Genomic DNA, 25,960 nt, shown 5'->3' on the forward strand with positions numbered 1-25,960 from the left:
AGTTACACCAGTTAGACATTGACTTTATCAAACTCAGGCAAGATCTATGATAAACTCAGCAGGTCTGGCAGTATCTGTGGAGAGAAAACAGAGTTAAGGTTTAGAGTCCAGGAACCCTTCTTCAAAACTGAAGTCCTGAAGAATGGCCACTGGACCCCAAATGTTAACTCTGTTTTCTCTCCACAGATGCTGCCAGACCTGCTGAGTTTCTCCAAAAAAACTTTGCTTTTGCTTGTTTCAGATTTCCAGCATCCGCTCCTCTTAATTCCTTGAATGTTCAATCTTACTTTTCATTTGAGCACTGTCTAATGGTTCATTCAGCTGAGAGCTATAAACCAGACCTACAGGCAATAAAGAAGGCAGAATCCAAAGGCTGAGTATTTGATGGAAGGTGGGATGGGCAGGGACATGAGCTCACTTGGAAAACTGCATTCCCAGTGGGTATCCCTGGGTCCCAATACTGCCAGAATTTTCAGAGGGCAAATGAAGGTGGGGGAGTTGGGGAAAACAGCTCATCTCCAATTAACATCCCATTAAACTCCTCAAGGTGCTTGCCAGGGAGGACCATCAGACGATTCTACAGTTAGAAGCTGCAACATCCAACAGCCCAGTGCATATGAGTGCACAGGTTCAATGTGGGGAGCTGCAAAAGGAACCAGGAATATCTTAATACCCAGAATTTCACTGTGAGATGGGGTGCAATGATGTTTGGCAGGAAGGTTAGCTAGTTCTCTGAGTTCAGAGGGTTCTGGCCCTCTGAACCCCTGCATTTTCTCATGTGGAGGGTAGTGCTTCCTGCTTCAATAGGTAGAATGTAGAACATAGAACATAGAACAATACAGCTCAGAACAGGCCCTTCGGCCCTCGATGTTGCGCCGACCTGTGAACTATTCTCAGTTTGTCCCCTACACTAACCCAAAATCATCCATGTACTTCTCTAAGGATTGTTTAAATCTCCTTAATGTGGCTGAGTTGACTACATTAGCAGGTTGGATATTCCATGCCCTTACCACTCTCTGCATAAAGAACCTGCCTCTGACATCTGTCTTAAATCTATCACCCCTCAATTCGTAGTTATGCCCTCTCGTACAAGCTGACGTCATCATCCTAGGAAAAAGACTTTCACTGTCTACCCTATCTAATCTTCTGAGCATCTTGTATGTCTCTATCAAATCCCCTCTTAGCCTTCTTCTTGCCAATGAGAACATGTTCAAGTCTCTCAGCCTTTCCTCATAAGACCTTCCCTCCAGACCAGGCAACATCCTGGTAAATCTCCTCTGCACCTTTTTCAATGCTTCCACATCCTTCCTGAAATATGGCGACCAGAACTGTACACAATATTCCAAGTATGGCCGCACCAGCGTTTTGTATTGTTGCAGCATGATATTACGGCTCCGGAACTCAATCCCTGTATCAATGAAACCTAACACACCGTATGCCTTCTTCACAGCACTATCCACCTGGGTGGCAACTTTCAGTGATCTATGTACATGGACTCCAAGATCCCTCTGCACATCCACACTACCAAGAATCTTTCCATTGACCCAGTACTCTGCCTTCCTGTTATTCTTCCCAAAGTGCATCACCTCACATTTAGTTGCATTGAACTCCATTTGCCACCTCTCAGCCCAATTCTGCAGTTTATCCAAGTCCCCCTGCAACCTGTAACATTCTTTCACATTGTTCACAACTCCACTGACCTTAGTGTTATCTGTAAATTTACTAATCCATCCACCTATGCCTGCTTCTAAGTCATTATAAAAATGTCAAACAGCAGTGGTCCCAAAACAGACCCTTGTGGCACACCACTAGTAACCGGACTCCAGGCTGAGTATCTTCCATCAACCACCACTCGCTGCCTTCTTTCAGAAAGCCAGTTTCTAATCCAAACTGCTAAATCACCCTCAATTACATGCCTCTGCATTTTCTCCAACAGCCTACCATGTGGAACCTTATCAAAGGCTTTATTTAAGTCCATGTATACCACATCAACTGCCCTATCCTCATCTACATGCTTGGTTACCTTCTCAAAAAACTCAATGAGGTTTGTGAGACAAGACCTGCCCTTGATGAAACCTTGTTGACTATCTGAAATCAACTTGATATTTGCTAGATGATTATAAATCTTATCTCTTATAATCCTTTCCAAAACCTTTCCTACAACAGAAATAAGGCTCACTGGTCTATAATTACCTGGGTTATCTCTACTGCCCTTCTTGAACAAGAGCACAACATTTGCAATCCTCCAGTCCGCTGGTACGAAACCAGTAGACAATGATGACTCAATATCAAAGCCAAAGGCCCTGCTATCTCTTCCCTAGCTTCCCAGAAAAACCTCAGATAAATCCCAACCAGCCCAGGGGACTTATCTACTTTCACTCCTTCTAGAATTGATAACACCTGTTTGTAACTAACCTCGATCCTTTCTAGTCTAATATCTCGTACCTCATTCTTCTCCTCTACAATATTCTCATTTTCCTGAGTGAAAACTAATGAGAAATATTCGCTTAGCACCTCTCTGATCTTCACAGGGTCCACACTCAACTTCCCACTTCTGTCTTTGATTGGCCCTATTCCTACCCTAATCATCCTTTTATTCCTCACATACCTATAGAAAGCTTTAAAATAAACCCTTTATTCTCCTTTATTCTATTTGCTAAAGTTTGCTCGTGTCCTATCTTTGTTCTTCTTAACTCTCTCTTTAAATCCTTCCTAGCTGATCTGTAACTCTCCATCGCCTTATCTGAACCATCTTGCCTCATCAACACACAAGCCTCCTTCTTCTTCGTAGTAAACCATGGTTCCTTTACCTTATCACTTCCTCCCTGCCTGACAGGGACATACCTATCAAGGACACGCAAAAACTGTTCCTTAAACCAGCTCCACATTTCCATTGTCTGCATCCCCTGCATTTTGCTACCCCATTCGACACATCCTAATTCTTGCCTAATCGCATTATAATTGCCCTTGCCCCATCGATAACTCTTGACCTATGGCATGTACCTATCCCTTTCCATCGCTAAACTAAACATAACTGAATTATGGTCACTCTCTCCAAAGTGCTCACCTACAACTAAATCAAACATCTGGCTTGGTTCATTACCAAGCACCAGATCCAGTGTGGCTTCCCCTCTTGTCGGCCCTTCGACATACTGAGTCAGGAAACATTTGACAAAATAGGTATCTCCTGTCCCTTCACAGAGCCTAGTGCCTAGCCTCTGGTCCAGTCAGGTTATTAACAGACACAGCAGAGGGTTGGGACTCAGACGTATGTACAGGCAACAAGTTCCCAACCCCAATTTGAAGATCAACCCCAGAGCCTGGACTTCTGTCCCCGATCGCTGTGCAAATCTTCCCTTTAAAAATGGCTACTTGGACATCAAGTCTTCAGTCTGGAATGGGGCTTGGGCTGAATTAGGAATTGGGACCAGTGGCCCAGGAGAATTGAGAAGGTTACCAAGTGTAGAACAAGAAGATCTGCCTCAGGTTTTCTGTACTGTGTTTAAAGTTAAAAAGTAAAGAATAAATAAAAAAACAACTCACCAGCACACATCTCTCTCCCCTTCAAGTGCCTCATCCATGCTAACCTATGCCATCTCATGCCCCACCCAAAACCCATGGCTCTCATGTCCCCACCAAATTGGAAATCCATGTGCAGGCCTCAAAGCTATCAACAACTTTTGCACAATGCCTTCTGCTTTTCTTTAGTTCCCCAATCTATCGAAACAGGTCCACAGATTGTTCTCTTTAGTCCAAAAATGTTTCATCATTTGTAGTTGGCCTGGTCATGCACCATGACAATGGGGACAATAAGCTCAATAATCCTGTGTTGCAGTTCCACTTCAACCAATGGCTGAGAGGGTAGTGGAGTTCATATAATGACTATGTTACAGTCAGTAAGCTTTCATTATCAGCTACAAGTCCTTTCTAAGATGTGTTAGTCATTACCTTTCTACGCTCTATGGATTCAGGAACTTATTTATTTCCTTTCATGAGATATAAATACTGCTGGTCAGCAGAGCCACCAGAAATTGTCCTTGAAAAGGTGAACTGCTGCAGTTCATGTGGTGCAGGTAAAGCCACAGTGCCATAAGGAAGGGTATTCCAGCAAAGTATATAGTTCCAAGTGTTGTTCAGAGGGGAATTTGTAAGTTTAGATTATATTGTTATTAGATTCCCTACAGTGTGAAACAGGTCCTTCGGCCCAACAAGTCCACACCGACCCTCTGAAGAGCAACCCACCCAGACCCATTCTGTTACATTCACCCCTGACTAATGCACCTAACACAACGGGCAATTTAGCATGGCCAATTCACCTAACTTGCACATCTTTGGACTGTGGGAGGAAACCAGAGCACCTGGAGGAAACCCACGCAGACATGGAGAGAACATGCAAACTCCACACAGACAGTTGCCCAAGGTGGGAATTGAACCTGGGGCTCTAACGCTGTGAGGCAGCAGTGCTAAACCATTGAGCCACTGTGCCGCTCCAAACGTTGGTGTTCTCATGTGTATGCTGCCCCTGTCCTTCTTGGTGGTAAGATGTTGCAAGTTAGGGAGGTGCTGTTGAACGAGCCTTCATGACTTGCTGCAGTGCATCTTGTAGATGGTACACATTGCTATGTATTGATGGTGGAAGAGATGCTGGTCAAGAAGCCTGCTTTGTCCTGGACAGTGTTCAGCTTCTTGAGTGTTACAATTGCACTCAGCTAAGCATTTATATAAACAATTTGGATGAGAATATAGGAGGCATGGTCAGTAAGTTTGCAGATGACAACAAAATTAGTAGTGCATGGACAGTGAAGAAGATTATCTCAGTACAAAGGGATCTTGATCAACTGGGCCAGTGGGCCGAGGAGTGGCAGGTGCAGTTTAATTCAGAATAATGAGAAGTATTGCATTTTCATAAGACAAACCAGGGGTGGGGCAGGGCTTTCCTAATTGATGGTAGGGCACTGGGGAGTGTTATCGAACAGAGAGATGTAGGGGTGAAAGCACATAGTTTATTGAAAGTGGTGTCACAGGTAGACAGAGTGGTGAAGAAGGCAGTTGGCATGCTTGCCTTCATCAGGCCGAACATTGAGTACAGGAGTTGAGACATGATGTTCCAGGTTATCCGTTTGCTTGCTGAGCTGGTAGGTTTGTTTTCAGATGTTTTGTCACCATGCTAGGTAACATGATCAGTGAGCCTCTGGTGGAACGTTGGTGTTCTGTCCCGCTTGCTATTTATGTGTCTTAGTTTGTTGTAGTGGGCAATAAACCGGAAATGATATCACCCACCACAACAATCCAAGACACATAAATAGCAAGCGGGACAGAACACCAGTGCTTCACCGGAGGTTCACCGATGATGTTAACTAGCATGGTGATGAAACACCTGAGAACAAACCTACCAGTTCAGCGAGCAAACCAGCAATCTGATCCACAACCTGAGCTACAAATCTTCTCCATAACGTTTCAACTGCACATTACATTAGTGAAACCAGATTTGGAGTGCTGTGTACATTTCTGGTTGCCCTGCTATAGGAAGAGTGTTATTAAACTGGAAAGTGTGCAAACAAAATTTACAAGGATGTTATCGAGACTGGAAGGTATGATTTATAGAGTCATAGAGATGTACAGCATGGAGACAGTCCCTTCGGTCCAAACCGTCCATGCCAACCAGATATCCCAAACCAATCTATTCCCACCTGTCAGCACCCGGCCCATATCCCTCCAAACCCTTCCTATTCATATACCCATCCAGATGCCTTTTAAATGTTGCAACTGTACCAGCCTCCACCACTTCCTCTGGCAGCTCATTCCATACAAGTACCACCCTCTGCGTGAAAAAGTTGCCCTTTAGGTCTCTTTTATATCTTTCCCCTCTCACCCTAAACCCATGCCCTCTAATTCTGGACTCCCCCACCCCAGGGGAAAGACTTTGTTTATTTACCCTATCCATGCCCCTCATAACTTTGTAAACCTCTATAAGGAGAGGCGGGATATACCTTTTTCCATGGAGCGTAGAGGTTGAGAGGTGACCTTATAGAGTTTTATAAAACCATGAGGGGCATAGATATGGTGAATAGCCATATCTTTTTCCCAGGGTAGGGGCATTCAAAACTGGAGGGCATAGGTTTAAGAGAAGAAAGATTTAAATGGGATCTGAGTGGCAAATATTTCACAGAGAGGGTAGTGCATATGTGGAAAGAGCTGCCTGAGGAAGTGGTAGAGGTGGGTACAACTACCATGTTCAAAAGACATTGGGGCCAGTACATGGGTAGGGGAATGGGCCAAATGGGACTAGTTCAGTTTAGAAAACCTGGTTGGCATGGACTAACGGACCTGTTTCTGTGTTGTGTGACTCTATAAGTGCAGTGTATTCCAACACACCCATGACTTCTGCATTTCAGGTGGAGAAGTTTGAGCAGTCAGAAGGTTAATTACTTGTCTCAGAATTCCAAGCCCTTTATCTACATTCGTAGCTGCAGCCTTTATATGGCTTAAGCAAGTTCAGCTTTTGCCCAATGGTGACACTTAAGGATGTTGATAGTAAGGGATTCAGAGGTGGTATTGCCATTAAACATCTAGGGGAGATGATTAGATTTTATCTATTTGGAGATTGTTATTGCTAGGACTGTGTGTAATAATCTGTCACCTATCAAGTTGCAAACTCATAAAAACTGCTTCAGTATCTGAGCATTTGTAAGTTATGCTGAATATTGTGCAAACATCAGCAAATATTTCCAGATCTAACAGAGGGTGGTCCGTGTATGGAATAAGCTGCCAGAGGAAGTGGTGGAGGCTGGTACAATTATAACATTTAAAAGGCATCTGTTTGGGTATATGAATAGGAAGGGTTCAAATGCTGGCAAACGGCTCGAGATTAATTTAGGATATCTGGGGTCAGCATTGACGAGTTGGACCAAAGGTTCTGTTTCCATGTTGTACATCCCTATGACTCTAATGATGGAAGGGAAGTAGCTGAAAGTGCTTAGTCCTGAGACACTACCCACTGCCCTGGCAAATTCCTGCAGCAATGTCCTGGGACTGAGATGACTGGCTTCCAACAACAACAATCATCTTTCTTCGTGCATGGTATGACTCAATCTCCACTGATTTCCTTTGTCTCCAGTTTTGCTAGGACTCCTTAATGACACACTCGTTCAAATGCTGCCTCAATGTCAAGAACAGTCACTCACACTTCACCTCTGGAGTTCATCTCTTTTGTCCATCTTTGGACCAAGGGTGTAATAAGATCAGAAGCTGACTGGCCCTAATGGAACCGAAACTGATCATCAGTAAGCACACAATTGCCACTTGATAGCACTGTGAATAATCCCTTTGATCATTGTGTAGATAATAAAGAGGAGTTGGTGATGCGTTAATTGGCCAATTTGGATTTGTCCTGCTTTTTGTTAATTTTTCACATTACTGGATTGATCGGGGTGTTGTAGCTGTATTAGAACAGTTTGGCTTAGAGTTCAGTTTGTTCTGGAACACAAGTCTTCAATATTATTGTTGGGATGTTGTCAGGGCCCACAACGTGTGCAGTATTTAGTGCTTTTAGTAATTTCTTGATATCATGTGGAATGAATCAAACTGGTTTAAGATTGGCATTTGTGATGCCAGGGCCTTAGGAAGAGGTGGAGATGGATCATCCATTTGATTTTTTTAGCTGAAAAAGATCGCAAATGGTTCCAACTTGCACTGATGTGCTGGACTCCCAACAAATGAATATCACAAGCACTGTGAGGTGGTCTCTCTTAGCAATATTGTTGTAGACAAACAACTGAGATCAGTTGACTGGTAAGGATAAGATCCAGCTGGGTTTTTCCTCTTGTTGGCTTCCTGACATGCTGGGATCTACAAATGTGACATTACTGATTTATCCACTTCAGTCAGTAACAATGCCACTGAACCACTGGATTCAATAAGTATAATTGTCACTCTGTTACAAAAGAAATTAACAATATCTGGTTTTACGTCCCAGGAAGCACTATGTTATTAAAGTTCCAGATAGATCCTTTTTCACATTTTCCAATAGTGCAAGAGATGTTACAAATCCCTTAATCCGACTTGAAGAACAAGGAACTATAAGACCATAAGACCATAAGACATAGGAGTGGAAGTAAGGCCATTCGGCCCATCGAGTCCACTCCGCCATTCAATCATGGCTGATGCGCATTTCAGCTCCACTTACCAGCATTCTCCCCGTAGCCCTTAATTCCTCTAGACAACAAGAACCTATCAATCTCGGCCTTGAAGACATTTAGCGTCCCGGCTTCCACTGCACTCCGTGGCAATGAATTCCACAGGCCCACCACTCTCTGGCTGAAGAAATGTCTCCGCATTTCTGTTCTGAAATGACCCCCTCTAATTCTAAGGCTGTGTCCACGGGTCCTAGTCTCCTCCCCCAACAGAAACAATTTCCTAGCATCCACCTTTTCAAAGCCATGTATTATTTTGTACGTCTCTATTAGATCTCCCCTTAATCTTCTAAACTCCAACGAATACAATCCCAGTATCCTCAGCCGTTCCTCATATGCTAGACCTGTCATTCCAGGGATCATCCGTGAGAATGTCCGCTGGACACGTTCCAGTGCCAGTATGTCCTTCCTGAGGTGTGGGGACCAAAACTGGACACAGTACTCCAAATGGGGCCTAACCAGAGCTTTATAAAGTCTTAGTAGTACATCTCTGCTTTTATATTCCAACCCTCTTGAGATAAGAGACAACATTGCATTCGCTTTCTTAATCACAGACTCAACCTGCATGTTTACCTTTAGAGAATCCTCGACTAGCACTCCCAGATCCCTTTGTGCTTTGGCTTTATTAATTTTCTCACCATTTAGAAAGTAGTCCATGCTTTTATTCTTTTTGCCAAAGTGCAAGACCTCGCACTTGCTCACGTTAAATTCCATCAGCCATTTCCTGGACCACTCTCCCAACCTGTCTAGATCCTTCTGTAGCCTCCCCACTTCCTCAGTACTACCTGCCTGTCCACCTAACTTCGTATCATCGGCAAACTTCGCTAGAATGCCCCCGGTTCCCTCATCCAAATCATTAATATATAATGCGAACAGCTGTGGCCCCAGCACGGAACCCTGCGGGACACCGCTCGTCACCGGCTGCCATTCTGAAAAAGAACCTTTTATCCCAACTCTCTGCCTTCTGTTAGACAGCCAATCCTCAATCCATCCCAGCAGCTCACCTCGAACACCATGGGCCCTCACCTTGCTCAGCAGCCTCCCGTGTGGCACCTTATCAAAGGCCTTTTGAAAGTCTAGATAGACCACATCCACTGGGTTTCCCTGGTCTAACCTACTTGTTACCTCTTCAAAAAATTCCAACAGGTTTGTCAGGCATGACCTCCCTTTACTAAATCCATGTTGACTTGTTCTAATCAGACTCTGCTCTTCCATGAATTTAGAAACCTTATCCTTAATGATGGATTCTAGAATTTTACCAACAACCGAGGTTAAGCTGATTGGCCTATAATTTTCCATCTTTTGCCTTGATCCTTTCTTGAACAAGGGGGTTACTACAGCCATCTTCCAATCATCCGGGACCTTTCCTGACTCCAGTGACTCTTGAAAGATCTCAACCAATGCCTCTGCTATTTCCTCAGCAACCTCTCTCAGAACTCTAGGGTGTATCCCATCGGGGCCAGGAGATTTATCAATTTTAAGACTTTTTAACTTTTCTAGCACTATCTCTTTCGTAATGGCAACCATACTCAACTCAGCCCCGTGACACCCTTTAATTTTTGGGATATTACTCATGTCTTCCACTGTGAAAACTGACGCAAAGTACTTGTTAAGTTCTCCTGCTATTTCCTTATCTCCCATCACTAGGCTCCCTGCATCAGTTTGAAGTGGCCCAATGTCTACTTTTGCCTGTCGTTTGTTTCTTATGTACTGAAAGAAACTTTTACTATTATTTCTAATATTACTGGCTAGCCTACCTTCATATTTGATCCTCTCATTTCTTATTACACTCTTTGTTATCCTCTGTTTGCTTTTGTATCCTTCCCAATCTTCTGATTTCCCACTGTTCTTAGTCACTTTATAGGATCTCTCTTTTTCTTTAATACATTTCCTGACTTCCTTTGTCAGCCAAGGTTGTCTAATCCCTCCCCGGTTAATCTTTCTTTTCTTGGGAATGAACCTCTGTACAGTGTCCTCAATTATACCTACAAACTCCTGCCATTTTTGCTCTAGTGTCTTCCCGGTTAGCCTCTGCTTCCAGTCTATTTTAGTCAGTTCCTCTCTCATGCCTTCATAATTACCTTTATTCAACTGTAACACCATTACATCAGATTTTGTCTTCTCCCTTTCAAACTCCAGACTGAACTCTACCATATTATGGTCGCTACCTCCTAAGGGTTCCCTTACTTTAAGATCTTTTATAGAGTCTGGTTCATTGCAAAGCACTAGGTCCAGAATAGCCTGCTCTCTTGTGGGCTCCATGACAAGCTGTTCCAAAAAGCCATCCTGTAAGCATTCCATGAATTCCCTTTCTTTAGATCCGCTAGCAACATTATTTACCCAGTCCACCTGCATATTGAAGTCACCCATGATCAATGTAACCATGCCTTTCTGACATGCCTTCTCTATTTCCCGGTACATGTTGCGTCCCTGGTCCTGACCACTGTTAGGAGGTCTGTACACAACTCCAATTATGGTTTTTTTGCCTTTGTGGTTCCTCAATTCCACCCACACAGACTCCACATCATCCGACGCTATGTCATTCAATACCATAGATTTAATTTTGTTCTTAACTTACAAGGCAACCCCACCCCCTCTGCCCACCTCTCTGTCTTTTCGATAAGTTGAAAAACCATGGAGGTTTAACTGCCAGTCCTGACCCCCCTGTAACCAAGTCTCTGTGATGCCTACTACATCATAATCATTCACTATTGAGGTCTGGTTAAAATTAACCTTTAATACCCCGATTATCAATAACTAGTCTTTGTCTCATTGCCATTTTTGGGATGGTGTGAGTGAACGACAAGTGCAGTTGCATTATGTGGCAGTCAAAGTAATTGTAATGTCTGATTCACAAAGCAGGTACAAAAATTACCTAAGTATTACCTAATTACCCAAAACTACCTAAACTACTGATAATAAAATAAGTTATTATGGGCAAGGAGTTTAATAACATTAGTTTCTTTTCATTATTACTGAGACATTGAAAGCTGACTAATGATTAAGCAACCTGGCACAGCTTATGTCAACATTTGAAAGGTGCTCACTTAATAGACCACACCAGTCAAAACTGTATGAAGCCCCTTGTATTTGTGCAATCTAACTGATTATTCTCAACAAGATATTGTCTTAGACTATCATGGTTTGATTCTTGAGACCAAAGCTGCCATTATAGCATTGAATCATAGAAATGTATTGCACAGGAGACCATTCAGCCCATCCTATCCGTGTTGTATCCAACCTAATCCCAATTTCCAGTCTTGGTCTGTAGCCATGTACATTTTAAATGATATGAAGGTGTCTGCTTTTCCAACATTTGCAGACATTTGACGATTCCACTAATTTCCCTTCAAACTTCCTCTTACCTCTTACTTGATCCCACTCCTGCAATGATAATGCATCTAATATATGCCACTGAGTTACTCAAGCTTACTGCATTGATATAGTAATTCAAGCGAACACCTTAAAGAACAAGCAATGACATGCCATCTTGAATTTTTTTTATCTTGCCTATTGTAGATGCCTATTGTTGGCATTATGGTCCAAGAATATTTGAACCTGTTAGAGGTGGAGATGGAGATAGAGAATGTCATGGGTTAATTAGAATATTTTCAGTTGAATAATTTGACGTCTCCCTAGACCCCATCAGTCATGTTCATGAGTCAAAAAACCAAGATCCAAGCATTTAGAATGGACTTGACCAATAAATTTAATTTAAATTCAACATTCTAAGTGTGAGTAAAAATTATACATTTGGATTAAATTTTCACTTTGTGCCTAGAAGCTCCTCTGTTGGGGGAATCAGCGTTTGCCAATCTCTATAAGGTCATATAGTGCCTGTAGCTAATGCCCTGTCAAATGCAATCAGTTTGTAAAAGTGAACATACAGTGGTGCACCAATTTAAAACACCAACGATAAACCCACAAACACCCTTAAGGCCAATTCTTAACCTTACATCAGATTTCATCTCAACTGATTCTAGCAGAGCTTTAACTGACAGAAATGGACATTTTTTGACTCATTTGAGTCACTGTCAAAATAGATGTTCATTTTTCTCCAAGTTACAAAGGTAGGCACAATTTGCAGGAAAAATACCATCTAATCAAAACGTCATTGTATGAAGAACCATTTCAAAACATTCATCTATTAGTAGGCAGGGAAGCAATGGCCTAGTGGTATTATTCATGGACTGCTAATCCAGAGACCCAAGTGTTGTTATGGGGACCTGGGTTTGAATCCTGCCATGGCAAATGATGGAATTTCAATTTATTAAAAAATATCTGCAATTAAGAATCTACTACCAGCCATGAAACCATTGTCAATTGTTGCAAGGACCTACCTGGCTCACTTACTGTGCTTCCGGGATGGAAATCTGCCATCCTCACCTGGTCTGGCCTACATGTGACTCCAGACCCACACCAATGTGGTTTATTCTCAACTGCCCTTCGAAATGGGCCACGCAGTTGTATTAATTGCCACAAAAACTCAACAAAGAAATGAAACTGGACCACCGAGCATCCACCTAGGTACCATAAAAGACAACAGCAGAGATAGCCGCGTTGAACATGCAAAGTCCTCCTTACTAATATCTGGAGGCTAGTGTCAAAACTGGGACACGGTCTCACAGACTAGTCAACAGCCTGACACAGAATCATACTTGACAACATCCCAGATGTCACCATCCCTAGATATGTCCCACTGGCAGGACAGATCCTGTAGAGATGGAGGCAAAGTGGTATATAGTCATTGTGGAGTTGCCCGGGGTTTCTTCGAGTTAAACATGGTCAAGGAAATCTGTTGGTGATCATCATGTACTGTCCTCCCTCAACTGATGAATCTGTACAGCTCCATGTTGAACAACACTTGAAGGAAGCACTGAGGTTGGAAAATGTACTGTGGGTGGGGGAATTTCGATGTCCACCATCAAGAGTGGCTCGGCAACAGTACTATTGATCGATCTGGTTGGGTCCTGAAGGACATAGCTTGTAGACTGGATCTGCAGTAGATGCTGAGGAAACTAACAAGAGGATGAACATACTTGACCTCATCATTGCCAATCTGCCTGCTGCAGATGCATCTATCCATGAGAGTGTCAGAAAGAGCAACATTTGCACAGTCCTTGTGGAGATAAATTCCCACCTTTACATTGAGAATAACCTCTATCGTGTTCTGTGGCACTTTCGAATTGAATTGAATTGGATTGAATTGAACTGAATTTACTGTCACATGTACCAAGGCACAGTGAAGAGCTTTGTCTTGCGAGCAATACAGGCAGATCACAGAGTTAAGTAGCATAGATAGTAAATACTAGATCAACAAAAACACAAAATGTTAAGAGTTTGTGGGTCCATTCAGTATTCTAACAACAGTAGGGTAGGAAGTGTTGCAAAACCGGCTTGTCTGTGTGTTAAGGCTTCTGTACCTTCTCCCTGATGGTAGAGGTTGTAGAAATGAATTGCCAGGGTGGGAAAGATCTTTAAGAATGCTGGCAGCTTTTCCTTGACAGCGGGCCTGATAGATGGATTCTATCAATGGGAGATTGACCTTTGTGATTGTCCGGGCCAAGGTCACCACTCTCTGTAAAACCTCCGATCTTGAATGGTCCAGTTGCCATACCAGGTAGTGATACATCCAAACAGAATGCTCTCGATGGCGCACATCTAAAAATTGGCAAAGGTATTCACCGTCATGCCAAATTTCCTCAGCTGCCTGAGGGAGAGAGACGTTGTTGGGCCTTTATAACCAGTGCATCCACATAGAGAGTCCAAGAAAGCTTGTGGCTGATGACCACTCCCAAGAGTTGGACACTCCCCACTCATTCCACCTCTGTGCTCTTAATGTGTAGGGGAGGCATGAGTAAAATCCCGCCAAAAGTCAATAATGAGTTCCTTGGTTTTGCTGGCAATGAAAGCTAGGTTGTTCTCAGTGCACCATTTTCCAGGTCTTCCACCTCCCGTCTGTAGTCTGTTTCATCGCTATCTGAGATTCGACCAACTATGGTGCTGTCATCAGCGAACTCGTAAATGGCATTAGTCTGGTATTTCGCAACGCAGTCATGGTATACAGTGAGTACAGTAGGGGTATGAGTACGTACCCCTGGGGGGCTCCAGTGTTGAGTGTTAGTAAGGATGAAATATTGTCCCCAATCTTCACTGATTGTGGTCTATGGGTCAGGAAACTGAGGATCCAGGTGCATGAAGTGGGGTTTAGTCTGACATCACTAAGTTTAGTAATTCGTCTCAAGGGGATAATAGTGTTGAAGGCTGAACTGTAGTCAATGAGTAGGATTTTTACATAGCTGTCCTTAGTGTCAAGATATTCTCGGGAGGAGTGGAGGGCAAGTAATACAGCATCTGACCTGGATCTGTTGGTCCGATCTGTAAATTGGAGTGGGTCAAGAGTAGTGGGGAGGCTGGAGTTGATTATTGCCATGACCAGCCTTTTAAAGCACTTCACGACTACTGAAGCTAGGGCCACTTGGTGGTAGTTATTGAGACATGCTGCATGAGCCTTCTTAGGCACAGGGATGATGTTGGCCATCGTGAAGCAGGCAGGGACAGAGGCCTGCTGCAGGGAGAGGTTGGAGATGTCCGAGAAGGCCTCTGCCAGTTGATCTGCACATGCTCTGAGTGCACGGCTTGGTACTCTGTCTGGTCCCATTGCTTTCCTTGGATTCACACAAAGGAAAACTGATCTGACCTCTGATGCAGTGACTGTTGGGATAGGTTTGTCAGGACTTGTCAGAATAAGTGTTACCTCTCCGCCGAAATTCTGCTCAAAGCGAGCATAGAAGGCGTTGAGATGATCCGGGAGGGATGTGTCATCGTCTGTTATCTTGCACTGTCTCTTTTTAGAACCTGTGATGTCATTCAGTCCTTGCCATAATCGCCAGGTGTCTGTCTGGGTCTCTAGTTTGGATCGGTATTGGTCCTTGACTATCTTAATGGCTCTGTGAAGGTCATACTTGGATTCCTTATGTTTGAGTGGGTCTCCTGATCTAAAGGTCTCACGCCTGGTTTTTAGCAGGTTCTATATGTCCTGATTCACCCGAATTGACTTCCTCAGTATGCAGTCCTCCACACCCTTGTTGATAAAGTCTGTGACGGTGGTGGCGTACTCGCCCAAGGTACCCGCAGCCTGTTTAAATATGGCCCAATCAGCCGATTCCAGACAGCACTGGACCTGTATCCGCGAGGGGGTCTCCTGCTTGAGCACCAAACTAAATGGGATAAACTTTGAACAGATCAAGTAACTCAAAACTGGGCATCCATGAGGCATCGTGAGCGTCAATAGCAGCAGAATTGTACTCCAGCACAACCTGTAACATCATGGCCCATCATATCCCCGACTGAACCATTATCATCAAACCAGGGGATAAACCTTGGTTCAGTGGAGAATGCAGGAGGGCATGCCAGCAGCAGCTTCAGGCATACCTGAGGATGAGAGGTCAACCTGGTGCAGCTGCCAAACTTGTGTGTCAAGCAGCATAAGCAGCAAGTGATAGACTGAGACACATCAGTGCAAAAGATAAGGCTGACATCAAGTAGTCCTGGCAACACTGGAATCAATGGGCATCAGGGGTCAAACTGTCCGCTGGTTGGAGACATAGCTGGCAAAAAGGGAGATGGCTCTGGTTGTTGGAGGTTAGTCATCTCAGCTCCAGGACCTCTCCATAGGAGTTCCTCGGGGAAGTTCCCTAGGTCTAACCACCCTTATCTGCTTCATCAATAACACTCCCTCCATCACAAGGTTAGAAGTGATGATGATCACTAATGATTGCACAATGTTCAGCACCATTTACAACTCCTCAGATACTGAAGCAGTCCATGTTCAAATGCAAAAAAGATCTAGACAATATCCAGGCTTGGGCTGACAAATGGCAAGTAACATATGCACCACATAAATGCCAGGCAATGACCATCACTAATAAGAGACAATGTAACCACTGTTCCTTGATATTGAATGGTGTTACCATGATTGAATCCTCCACTATCAACATCCTGGGGGTTACCATTGACCAGACGTTCAGCTGAACTTGCCATATAAATACAGCCGCTTCAAGAATGTGTCAAAGGCTAGGAATACTGTGGTGAATAACTCACCTTCTGACTTTGCAAAGTCTGTCCACCATCTACAAGGCACAGTCAGGAGTGTGATGTAATACTCCCCACTTGCCTGGAAGGGTGCAGCTCCAATACACTCAAGAGGCTTGATAATATCCAGGACAAAGCAGCCCACTTGATTGGTACCACATCCACAAGCATCTGCACTCTCCATCACTGATGCTCGGTAGCAGCAGTGTCTACTGTCTACAAGATGCACTCCAGATATTCTTTCCTGATGAAGGGCTTATGCCCGAAATGTTGACTCTCCTACTCCTCAGATGCTGCCTGACCTGCTGTGCTTCTCCAGCACCACACTCTCAACTCCAGATATTCACCAAGGCTTCTTAGCCAGCATCTTCCAAACCCATGGCCACAGCCATCTTGAAGGACAAGGACAGCAGATATATGGGAACACCATTGCCTGCAAGTTCCTCTCCAAGTCACTCATCCATCTTGACTTGGAAATATATCACCATTCCTTCACTGTCACTGTGTCAAAGTCCTGGAATTCCCTCCCTAATGAGGAGTCAACCCATAGCACGTGGACTGCAGTAGTTCAACGGGCAGCTCACCAACACCTTCTCAAGAGCATCTCAAGATGAGCAACAAAATGGAGGCCAACCAACAACGTACACATCCCACAAGTGAATATAAAAGTCAAAGTCCCAGAGGGACATGGGCCTGCTATCTCATTATCAAGAGACAACCATGTCATTTAGCTTGAGGGTCACCACACTTTTGGTGAGGGGCAAAATCAAGAAGGCAGGAGCTTCATGGTGACCTGAGCCAGAATGGTAATTAAAGCTGGTATCACACTGGTATCACACTGCAGCACAACCCAGCAGTCCAGCCAACTGAGCCAATCATTGTACAGTCTTCTTAGACAGAGATAAGCCAATTCTGTGATGCTCCAGAATTTGTCAAATATTTTCTGGTTAATGCTTTTGCTAATCGCTGAGATATGAGAAATCAGACAAGCCCTGCAGATGTCCCTGATTTCCACATTCCTCGAATTTCTGGCTCCTAATTTTCATCACTCCACCATTGATGCCTGTTTCTCCAGTTACCAAAACACAATGGTTCCCCAAGACCAGGGGCTCTTGGTGGTGGTGGGTAGCCGCAGCAGAGGTGGTGCCCGGACCAAGGACTCCTGGCTGCAGTCTGCCTGAAGTGTGGACTTTTGGTGGGATTACCATTGTTATACCTGGAGTGGGAACTTTTTGAAGCCCGGGACACCTTGCAGAAGACCTGTAGCTGTATTTGAAGACCCCTTGCACAGAAAATGAACTCTGTTCATGTAATTTATTTTTATTACTCAAAATGTTGCTGGATTGTGGTAACAAAATACATTTTACTGTGTCTTTCTAGATATATGTGACAATAAATAACTCATAATAATGATCACATTTCTACCTCTCTCCTCGCCTTTAATACCGTTTTACATTAAATGTTTTTGATAATGCTCTTGTGGACAGACTTGAGATGTTTTGCGACATGAAAGGTACTATGTAAATGTTATTTCTTTGGTCCTCTTGACAGAACTAATATAGTGCAAGAAGAAGTGCAACAAAAATTGGCAAGTAGAATTAGTTAATTTCACACAGCAGATTTTGTGTAGTTTGAGTAGGAATAGGACTATATCTATCTGAGCCTTTCCTAAAGGCAATTGAAGGACCAAATCTTGGTCAAAAAAGCATGTATTGCTGATATTACCTGGACTCGTTCTGTCACATCTTCACTCGTCCCATACCTCTCCTCAATAATGGCTTTGATTTGATGAGCTTCGTACTGTAACTGCTGCCGAATCAAATCCATGTGCTTTGAAACCTTGGAGAGATAAACCCAGAGAAACTGAACAAGTACACCAATGATGACATTGTAATCCAAAAACACCGCTCAGAGGAAGTGCAGTTCCATGTATTTTTAAAAGACAGCAAAGACAAACGCGAGAGTTCTGCAGAGAGACGCTATTTCCTGTAGAAGGAGAGTCAATGATCAAGGATACATCTTGACGAAAGAACCAGAGGAGAGATAACACAGAGGAATTTTTAATAAAGTGATTAGTTTTGACCTGGAGTATATTCACTGAAAGAATGGTGGAAGCTGATTCAATAGTAGCCTTCGAAAGGGAGCTGGATCTATTCTTAAAAAGCTAGGGCCACAGAAACATGGAACTAATTGGAACATTCTTTCATAGAACAAAAGGTGGGAGACCAGAGGTGAGAGATGATTCTTTTTTTGTTTCTTTTCTGTTAAGGAATGTTAATACAAAAGCTCCTTTAATACTAATGGCCTATGTGCTGTAAGATACTTTGATTCTGTCATTTTATATTATTTCTGACAGAAATAATATAATTTAAGAAGAAGTACAAGAAAGATTGGCAAGTAGTGTTAGCTAATTTCACACAGCGGATTTGGTGTAAAGTTTGAGTAGGAATAGGACTATTCTATCTCAGCCTTTCCCAAAGGCAATTGAAGGATCAAATCTTGGCCAAAACAAACATGCATTGCTGATATTACCTGGACATGTTCTGTCATATCTTCACTCGTCACATACCCATTAATCCAGTGACTAAAGTAATGTTCCTGGGATTCAAGTTCAAACCCCACCATGGCAAATTGTGGAATTTAAAGTGAAATTGTGGAATTTAGAATATGAGATCCCTGATTGGGGCTATTAATCTAGTCCAATTTGGGAGCCCTGGCTAACAGATATAAACTGGAGTGTCGGAAGATCTGTTCACTCTCAGAAATGGCTCTGAGGAAACTTGATCAGTATCAAGGACTTTCCACGTGACTTGCTGATGCGATACCAGCCTCTGTGGAGTTATTTCAATGAGCAGCCAGAGAACACTGTCTCCCCCAACTCCCATTAAGGTGGAAGGAAGGAATCGTTGTTGAGCTGCTCCTCCAATCACAGGTTGTTTTTCTTCCAGCTTTGCTGCTGATAGATTTACTAATAAATGTATCATCTGCACGCTGCGTAAAGAACCAACATGTGATTGTAGGAACAGCAAGCAGCTAGGCAAGAACTAGGAGCAAGAGTTGGCAATTTAGCCTTGCAAGCCTGTTCCCCCATTTAATATGATCTTGGCCTCAACTCCACTTTCCTGCCCACTCTCCATACCCCTTCAACCCATTATTAATCAAACATCTGTCCATCTCCTCCTTAATTTTATTCAGTGTCCCAGAACCACTAGACTCTGGGCTAGTGAATCCCAACCCTTTGAGGGAAGTCATTCTTCCTCATCTCTGTTTTAAACCTGCCACATCTTACCATAAAATTACCATACCTTGATTAGATCTCCTGTCATTGTTTTCATGGATAATGGGAATCCAGTAGATGCCATATATCTGGACTTCCAGAGAGCATTCGCTAAGATGCAGCACAAAAGATTGAGCAGTTTTGGCCTATACTCTCTGGAGTTTAGAAGAGATCTAATTGAGGTATGTAAGGTAAGATTAGGGGAATTGGCCATGCCAAATTGCCCATAGTGTTCAGGGATGCGTAGATTAGGTGCATTAGTCAGGGGTAAATGTAGAATAATAGTGCAGGGGAATGGTCTGGGTGGGACATTCTTCGAAGGGTCGGTGTGGACTTGTTGGGCCAAATGGCCTGTTTCCACACTGTAGGGGTTCTATGATTCTATGATGCTAAAGGGGACTGACAAAGTAGATGTAGAGAGGATGTTTCTTCATGGTGGGGGGGGGGGAGCAATCTCGAATGGGAGGTTATAATTATATGCTAAGTCATGGCAGATTTAAAACAGAGATGAATTCTTTTCTCAAATCTGTGCAATCCACTAGCTCGGAGTGTAGTGGATCCGGGACATTAAGTAAATTTATGGAAGAGATCGGCAGATTTTTAGTTAGTGATGGGTTGATGGGTTATGGAAAGTGGGTAGAACGTGGAGTTGAAGTCAAGATAAGATCAGCCATGATGGTATCAGAGGACAGAGCAGGCTCAAGGCGCTGAATTGCCTACTCCTGCTCCGAGTACTTATGTTCTAAATTCTAGCAAGTAGGTAGGTAAGTGCCAGGAAAGTGGGAGCCATTAGGAGAGCTGGGAGTTGGATGCAGAGGGCAGGGAGCTGGGGCCTGGGTGCTGAGGGCTGATTAAAGTCAAGCAGTAGGCAGCTCAGGTCTGTGGGCTGTGGCCCAGGGCTGTAAAGGGGCAAGGTCAGGGGCAGGCAGAAGGGCCATAAGGGGCTGGGGGTGGAGGGGGGTGGAGACAGGCAGGCTGCAAGAGGGCAGCACAGGAGAAAGGTGGTTTTATGGGGGCTGGGAGGGTTGACAATGACCTAGCCGCACTATCGCTAGTCTATTAATCCAGTGACCCAAATAATGTTCCAAGGATCCAGGTTCAAACTGCACCATGGCAGATAGTGGAATTTGAATTCAATAAAGATTATCTGGAATTAAGAACCTACTGATGAACATGAAATCATTGTCAATTGTCGGAAAATCCCATCTGGCTCATTAATGTCCTTGAGGGAAGGAAATCTACTATCCTTACACAATGGCCTGCATGTGACTCCAGACCCACAGCAATGTGGTTGCTTCTCAACTGTCCTGTGAGTGATTAAGGATAGGCAATAAATGCTGGTCCAACCAGTGACACCCACGTCCCGTGAATGAATAAAAAAAAGAGAGAGAGAGAGAGACAGAGAGAAGTCACAAACATAGGAAGGCTGCAAACAAGACAGGAGAGACAGCAGAGGGTGATTTAGATTAGATTACTTACAGTGTGGAAACAGGCCCTTCGGCCCAACAAGTCCACACCGCCCTGCCGAAGTGCAACCCACCCATACCCCTACATCTACCCCTTACCTAACACTACGGGCAATTTAGCATGGCCAATTCACCTGACCTACTCATCTTTGGACTGTGGGAGGAAACCGGAGCACCCGGAGGAAACCCACGCAGACACGGGGAGGACGTGCAAACTCCACACAGAGAGTCGCCCGAGGCATTAAATGGAGGGGAGAAAGAAAGAAGCTGCAAAAAGAAGAAAGAACAATATCAAACCCTTCGATAAAGGAACACCCAACCAACCAGGAGCTAGAAAAATCTGAAATCACTGAGATGATGATTTACTTGGAAGTGAACATGGTATCTTATAATGAGGCTGTATACATTCAGGAGCTACTCAATGGGGAAGATTGTAATTGATGTTATTGAAATGAATATTGTTTCAATGACTAATTTTATCTCTAAGCTAGAGCCCTGAGCTTCAGCACAAAAGGTAGCAATTGACTGGATAAAATATTCCAGCTTTTTGAAGGTAATGTAAATACATCAGCTGTGACCTCATCAGTCTATAGAAGATGTGTTCAAGGTAGCGGCTCTTTGAATGTAGAAGTATGTGTCGCTTACTTTAAAAATCTTATTCTAACACTGTCCGTTGGCTTTTGCCAACTTAAACCTTGAGGTGTCTAAGACATCAATGTCTTCCTTGTGAGCTATGGCTTTAAGTTTAAAGGCAACAATAAATATTGAGGATACTGATAAATGCTTCTAATTCAGATTCTGCATGTTCCAAATATGTCACACACCAACACAAATAACAAACAACATTACGATATCAGCAATTAATGAGTTAGTCAGAATGGAAGCATCCCCCTGAACACCAAAAGGTAGCCCACATGGGGAGGTCTTCGAAAAAAAAATATTTTGACCCTGGCTGACCAACCACTCCAGATTTTCTGGGATTGTCTGACTGACTAATTTGGTCAGTTGCCCTCAGGTCCCAGATCATACCTTCCCCGTGATGCAATTTTCCTGGAATTTTTCTGTCACTCAACTTTTCTGTGTTTGGTTAGCTATTAACCCCAGAAACTGCATCTTTGTTTCTTGGGGCTTACCAGCCAATGTCTGGGGGATGTATGCAATTCGTGCCAGCTCACCCTGCCAACATTTTCATACTCACCATCCACTCCCCCCCCCCCCCCTCCCTCATGGGCTTTTCAGATGCCCCGCCTCTGTCCCCCCCATCACCCCCCACTTCCTCCCTTGCTCTTGTAGGTCTTATGGTGTCCCTTAATTAATTATTGAGCATTGGCCATCCTGCTCCCTGCTTGCACTCTCATCATACTAAAGTAATATATACCAGGAAAGCTATTTTGGAAAACCTGTCCCTTTGGCTCTTTGGATATTGACTTAGAAATGGGCAGAAAATCTAAAAATGAAAAAACAGCTGTTACAAATGAAAAGAAAAGCTTTCAGTTACTTCACATCTTTTATGATCACAGAATGTTCCAAAGCGTACTAATAGCCAAAGATGTTTTATATGAAGTATTGACTGTGTTGTGAGAAACTCAGCAACCAATTTGCACACAGTTCCCACCAGCTGAAATATTAAACTTGCCAGTTAAACAAATATTTGAGCAGAATAAGTCTTGTCTATCTAAATCATTTACATCCACCTGAAAGGGCAGTCAGTCAATATCTCAGCTGGAAGACAACAACTCCAGCAGCATAGTAAACCCCCAGTGCTGCGTCGTGTTGTCACCTCAGTCAACTTCACGTTAGTTTCTTTACCCACTTTGCATTGGTTTGTCAACTCAATATTAAAGGTTAACTTAATTGATCCCACACTCAAAGTGTGTATTGTTCCAAAGCTACAGTGCTGATGCGCTGACTCCTTTCCAGCACAACTCTGTGTGAGGACAGGACCAGTTACTCAAATTAAAATACAGCTATCACTTTGGCTGGATAATTTTATGTTTGAAAGCAATAATGCCTTCTTTGTGCCGAAATGGTCTTTCCACATTCTAACTTGCTCTTGTGTTGTGTTTATCAATATGCATTCTCAACTCAATTCTGAGAAATGGAATTGAACCAAGACTCCTAAACCATGTTTCTATCTCCATTGATACTCACAGTCTTGATTTGTGAGAGTTCATCTGCCTGTCTGCCAAGATTCTGGATCTGAGTACAATAAAAGGCTTTCTCTTTCTCTTCCTTTTCAATCTCAGAAAGGAGCAGAGCCCTGCACAGGAAAAAAAAGAGATATCTTAGTGTCAGCAATCCAGTAGCTATTTTCCATAGGGACATGAACGGTGTTGAAATGAGAAACATATTCCGAAACTCATCAGGACAAAATACAAGAATGCCAATTTTCAAGTGATGTTTTCTTCCATTATATAAATTGTTGCAATCAGTGAAAATTTGTTTTTTTGTGTGACACAAAGAGCTTTAGCAACTCTCTTTTCAGAACTTTTCAAGTTCAAACCAGTTCTGCTGCCAGTTTTTAGCTCAGTGTGGGCTACCCATCTGCATCAAGAAGCTTCTGTTAGCTGGCCATTGGTACGTGTTTCACCCAGTCGTTTTGGATTACCTTCACTCCCTGCTGCCCCTGCAATATGCTAATGGCCAGGTAATCTGATAAATTGCACTTTTGACATTGCAGCACTCCCTCACTGATGTACTGCAGTGTCAGGTCTCTGAAATGGTCTCACAAGGTGTTCAATTGAAGGCCATTTTGGGAACTACAATCCTAAGTTGACCCTGCCAGAGTCACTCACGACATATGAAAAGAATGAAAACTATTGTGTTTGCATGGATTGCTATATTAAGGTAAATTTGGGGAGTTTGAAAACACAGATTTGAGCATTAAAAGTTTCAGTCAGCAGGCTTTACCTACAGTGGTCATGTGATTATTTGCAAAGGACCACGAATTCAGGAACACAGAAACTCAGCCCTTGCTGACTTCCCCACACCCCATGTGTGTTCCTCCAGTTCATGTTCCTCAATGGGCAAGCTGGATCAGTTACTAATTTTAAATCTGAGATTGATACATTTTGTTAAACAAAGAGATAGAGCCAAAGGCAGGTATATGGAGTTAGGCCAAAAGTCAGCCATGATCTCATTGAATGGTGGAACAGGCTTGAGGCGCAAAATGGCCTACTCCTGTTAACCTGTTTAAAATTTGTTCCCAAAGCCACATTTTCAAAGCAGTTCAAACAGCTTTTGTGCTGCCTAGAAATACAGTTAAAACTCAGCTGAGATCTTTTTGATGCCAAAGCGAAAAGGTCACAGGCATCAACTCTCCCAAATTTCACAACTAATGACCCAAGTGACTACTGATGAATCCCTCCCCTCTGCTCCAATGCTGTTCCATGATTTACCTTTCTTCATTAAGTTCCTCTAGGTGCTCCACACTTCCACTTGCCACTGGCAAAGAATCCTGCTCCAGTGCTATTCCACCAGGGTGCGTTTGTTTTCTCTCAGTTGGTGGCTCCAGTGCATGCTGATCCAGTCCCGAGCACACCATGTTTGATTGCCATTTTATGTCACATAATTTGGCAACATCCGTATTCAACTCTACACAATTAAAGAGAATAGTTGACAGTGAAACCTCTGGAATTGATAAAACACAAGCTTATTTACAAACATGCCATTCGAACTCACAAGTCCAATTTTTCCACAGTCAACCCATCTTTTCAAGAACCTTCCTTTGTCCAACATTCCAAGTTAATAAACTTCTGGAATATAATCTACTTCAGAATTTCATTACTTTTTGCTTCAAAAATTCCAACTGAGTTAATTTCATACAATCAGACTTCCAAACTTTAATATGAGTATTTGAACCTGCCATTCAATGCTAAAACCTACAATTCCCTTCACAGCTGCCCCTTTAAGTACAGACTGCATTCTACTCTACTATTTATCCCATTTATGTTATTTCTTTTCTGGAATATCAATTCAACTACCTTTCAGATTTATTGACCTTTCTGCATCACACATAGTCCCTCAGCTATGGGAGTTGCATGGAAAACACACTTCACTATTTACTCCTCTTTGTCATTTCTGGGAATAGAGAATATCTCACTTGGCTTTGAAGTGATGGCATGATCTTTACTGTACCTGGGAAATGGTTCTTCTTGCTTAGCCTCCAAAAAATGGCCTGATTTATCAGCTACCTTGACATCTGTGGACACATCATCACACATATCGCTTTTGGTATGTTTCTGACAATATTATATTGGTCGACATGCATTGACAACAGAGCAATACCTCCAAATTTCCACCTCTGTTTATTGGGTTACAGTTGCACAAGGGAATCTTATCCTACAAATTATTTAGCATAAATAAGATGATCCAATTAGGGATTCTATTTCCATCAGGGTTCAGGAGAAACTGCAGAACTTCCATATCTGAGTTTGAGTAAGTTATTGTACATTGGGTTATTACAGCTGAGTCTTATTGTAGACTCACTTGACACACACAGGCATATTTTTGCTGGACTGATGTTGGTCTGTTTTCATGCATTCATGTGTGCTGTAGCCTAGTGCTATGGATTATGATGGTGGAGGTTCCATTTTGTTTCTATCATTGGACAGACCAGGAGTCACATTCGCTGCCTGCCATGAGTGTGTATTAGAAGGATTTGCAGGCTGATCATCAACATTGTTAGCTGTGTTATGAATGCACTTTCCTTGGCCTTCAGATCTTGGAATGAGACTCTGGAGCTTCTGGCTCAGAGGCAAGATGCTACCCACTGCACCATAAGACCCCACAAGTTACACTAGGTTATGGAATAATAAGAAGAGTTTCTCATCTTTGTGCTAGAGGCATTATGTCAAGCCTTAACACTTTCCAAAATAGCTGACTGTGCAGAGCATGCTCAGACCTGGGACCTATTGCTTCGACTGATGCGA

General features: G+C 43.1%; 1 protein-coding gene across 1 annotated transcript in view; it reads right to left on the reverse strand.

Moving 5' to 3' along the window:
• apc2 (APC regulator of WNT signaling pathway 2) overlaps positions 1-25,960 on the reverse strand; it is a 206,721-nt gene that overhangs the window by 72,936 nt on the left and 107,825 nt on the right. The window contains exons 4-6 of the mRNA XM_072594240.1: positions 24,428-24,623; positions 23,181-23,289; positions 18,012-18,125 (exon numbers count right to left, since the gene is read on the reverse strand). Coding sequence (XP_072450341.1) covers positions 18,012-18,125; positions 23,181-23,289; positions 24,428-24,623 — 419 coding nt within the window. The remainder of the gene's footprint in view (positions 1-18,011; positions 18,126-23,180; positions 23,290-24,427; positions 24,624-25,960) is intronic.

The sequence above is a fragment of the Chiloscyllium punctatum genome, chromosome 24 (assembly GCF_047496795.1).
Source record: "Chiloscyllium punctatum isolate Juve2018m chromosome 24, sChiPun1.3, whole genome shotgun sequence".
Classification (NCBI taxonomy): domain Eukaryota; kingdom Metazoa; phylum Chordata; class Chondrichthyes; order Orectolobiformes; family Hemiscylliidae; genus Chiloscyllium; species Chiloscyllium punctatum.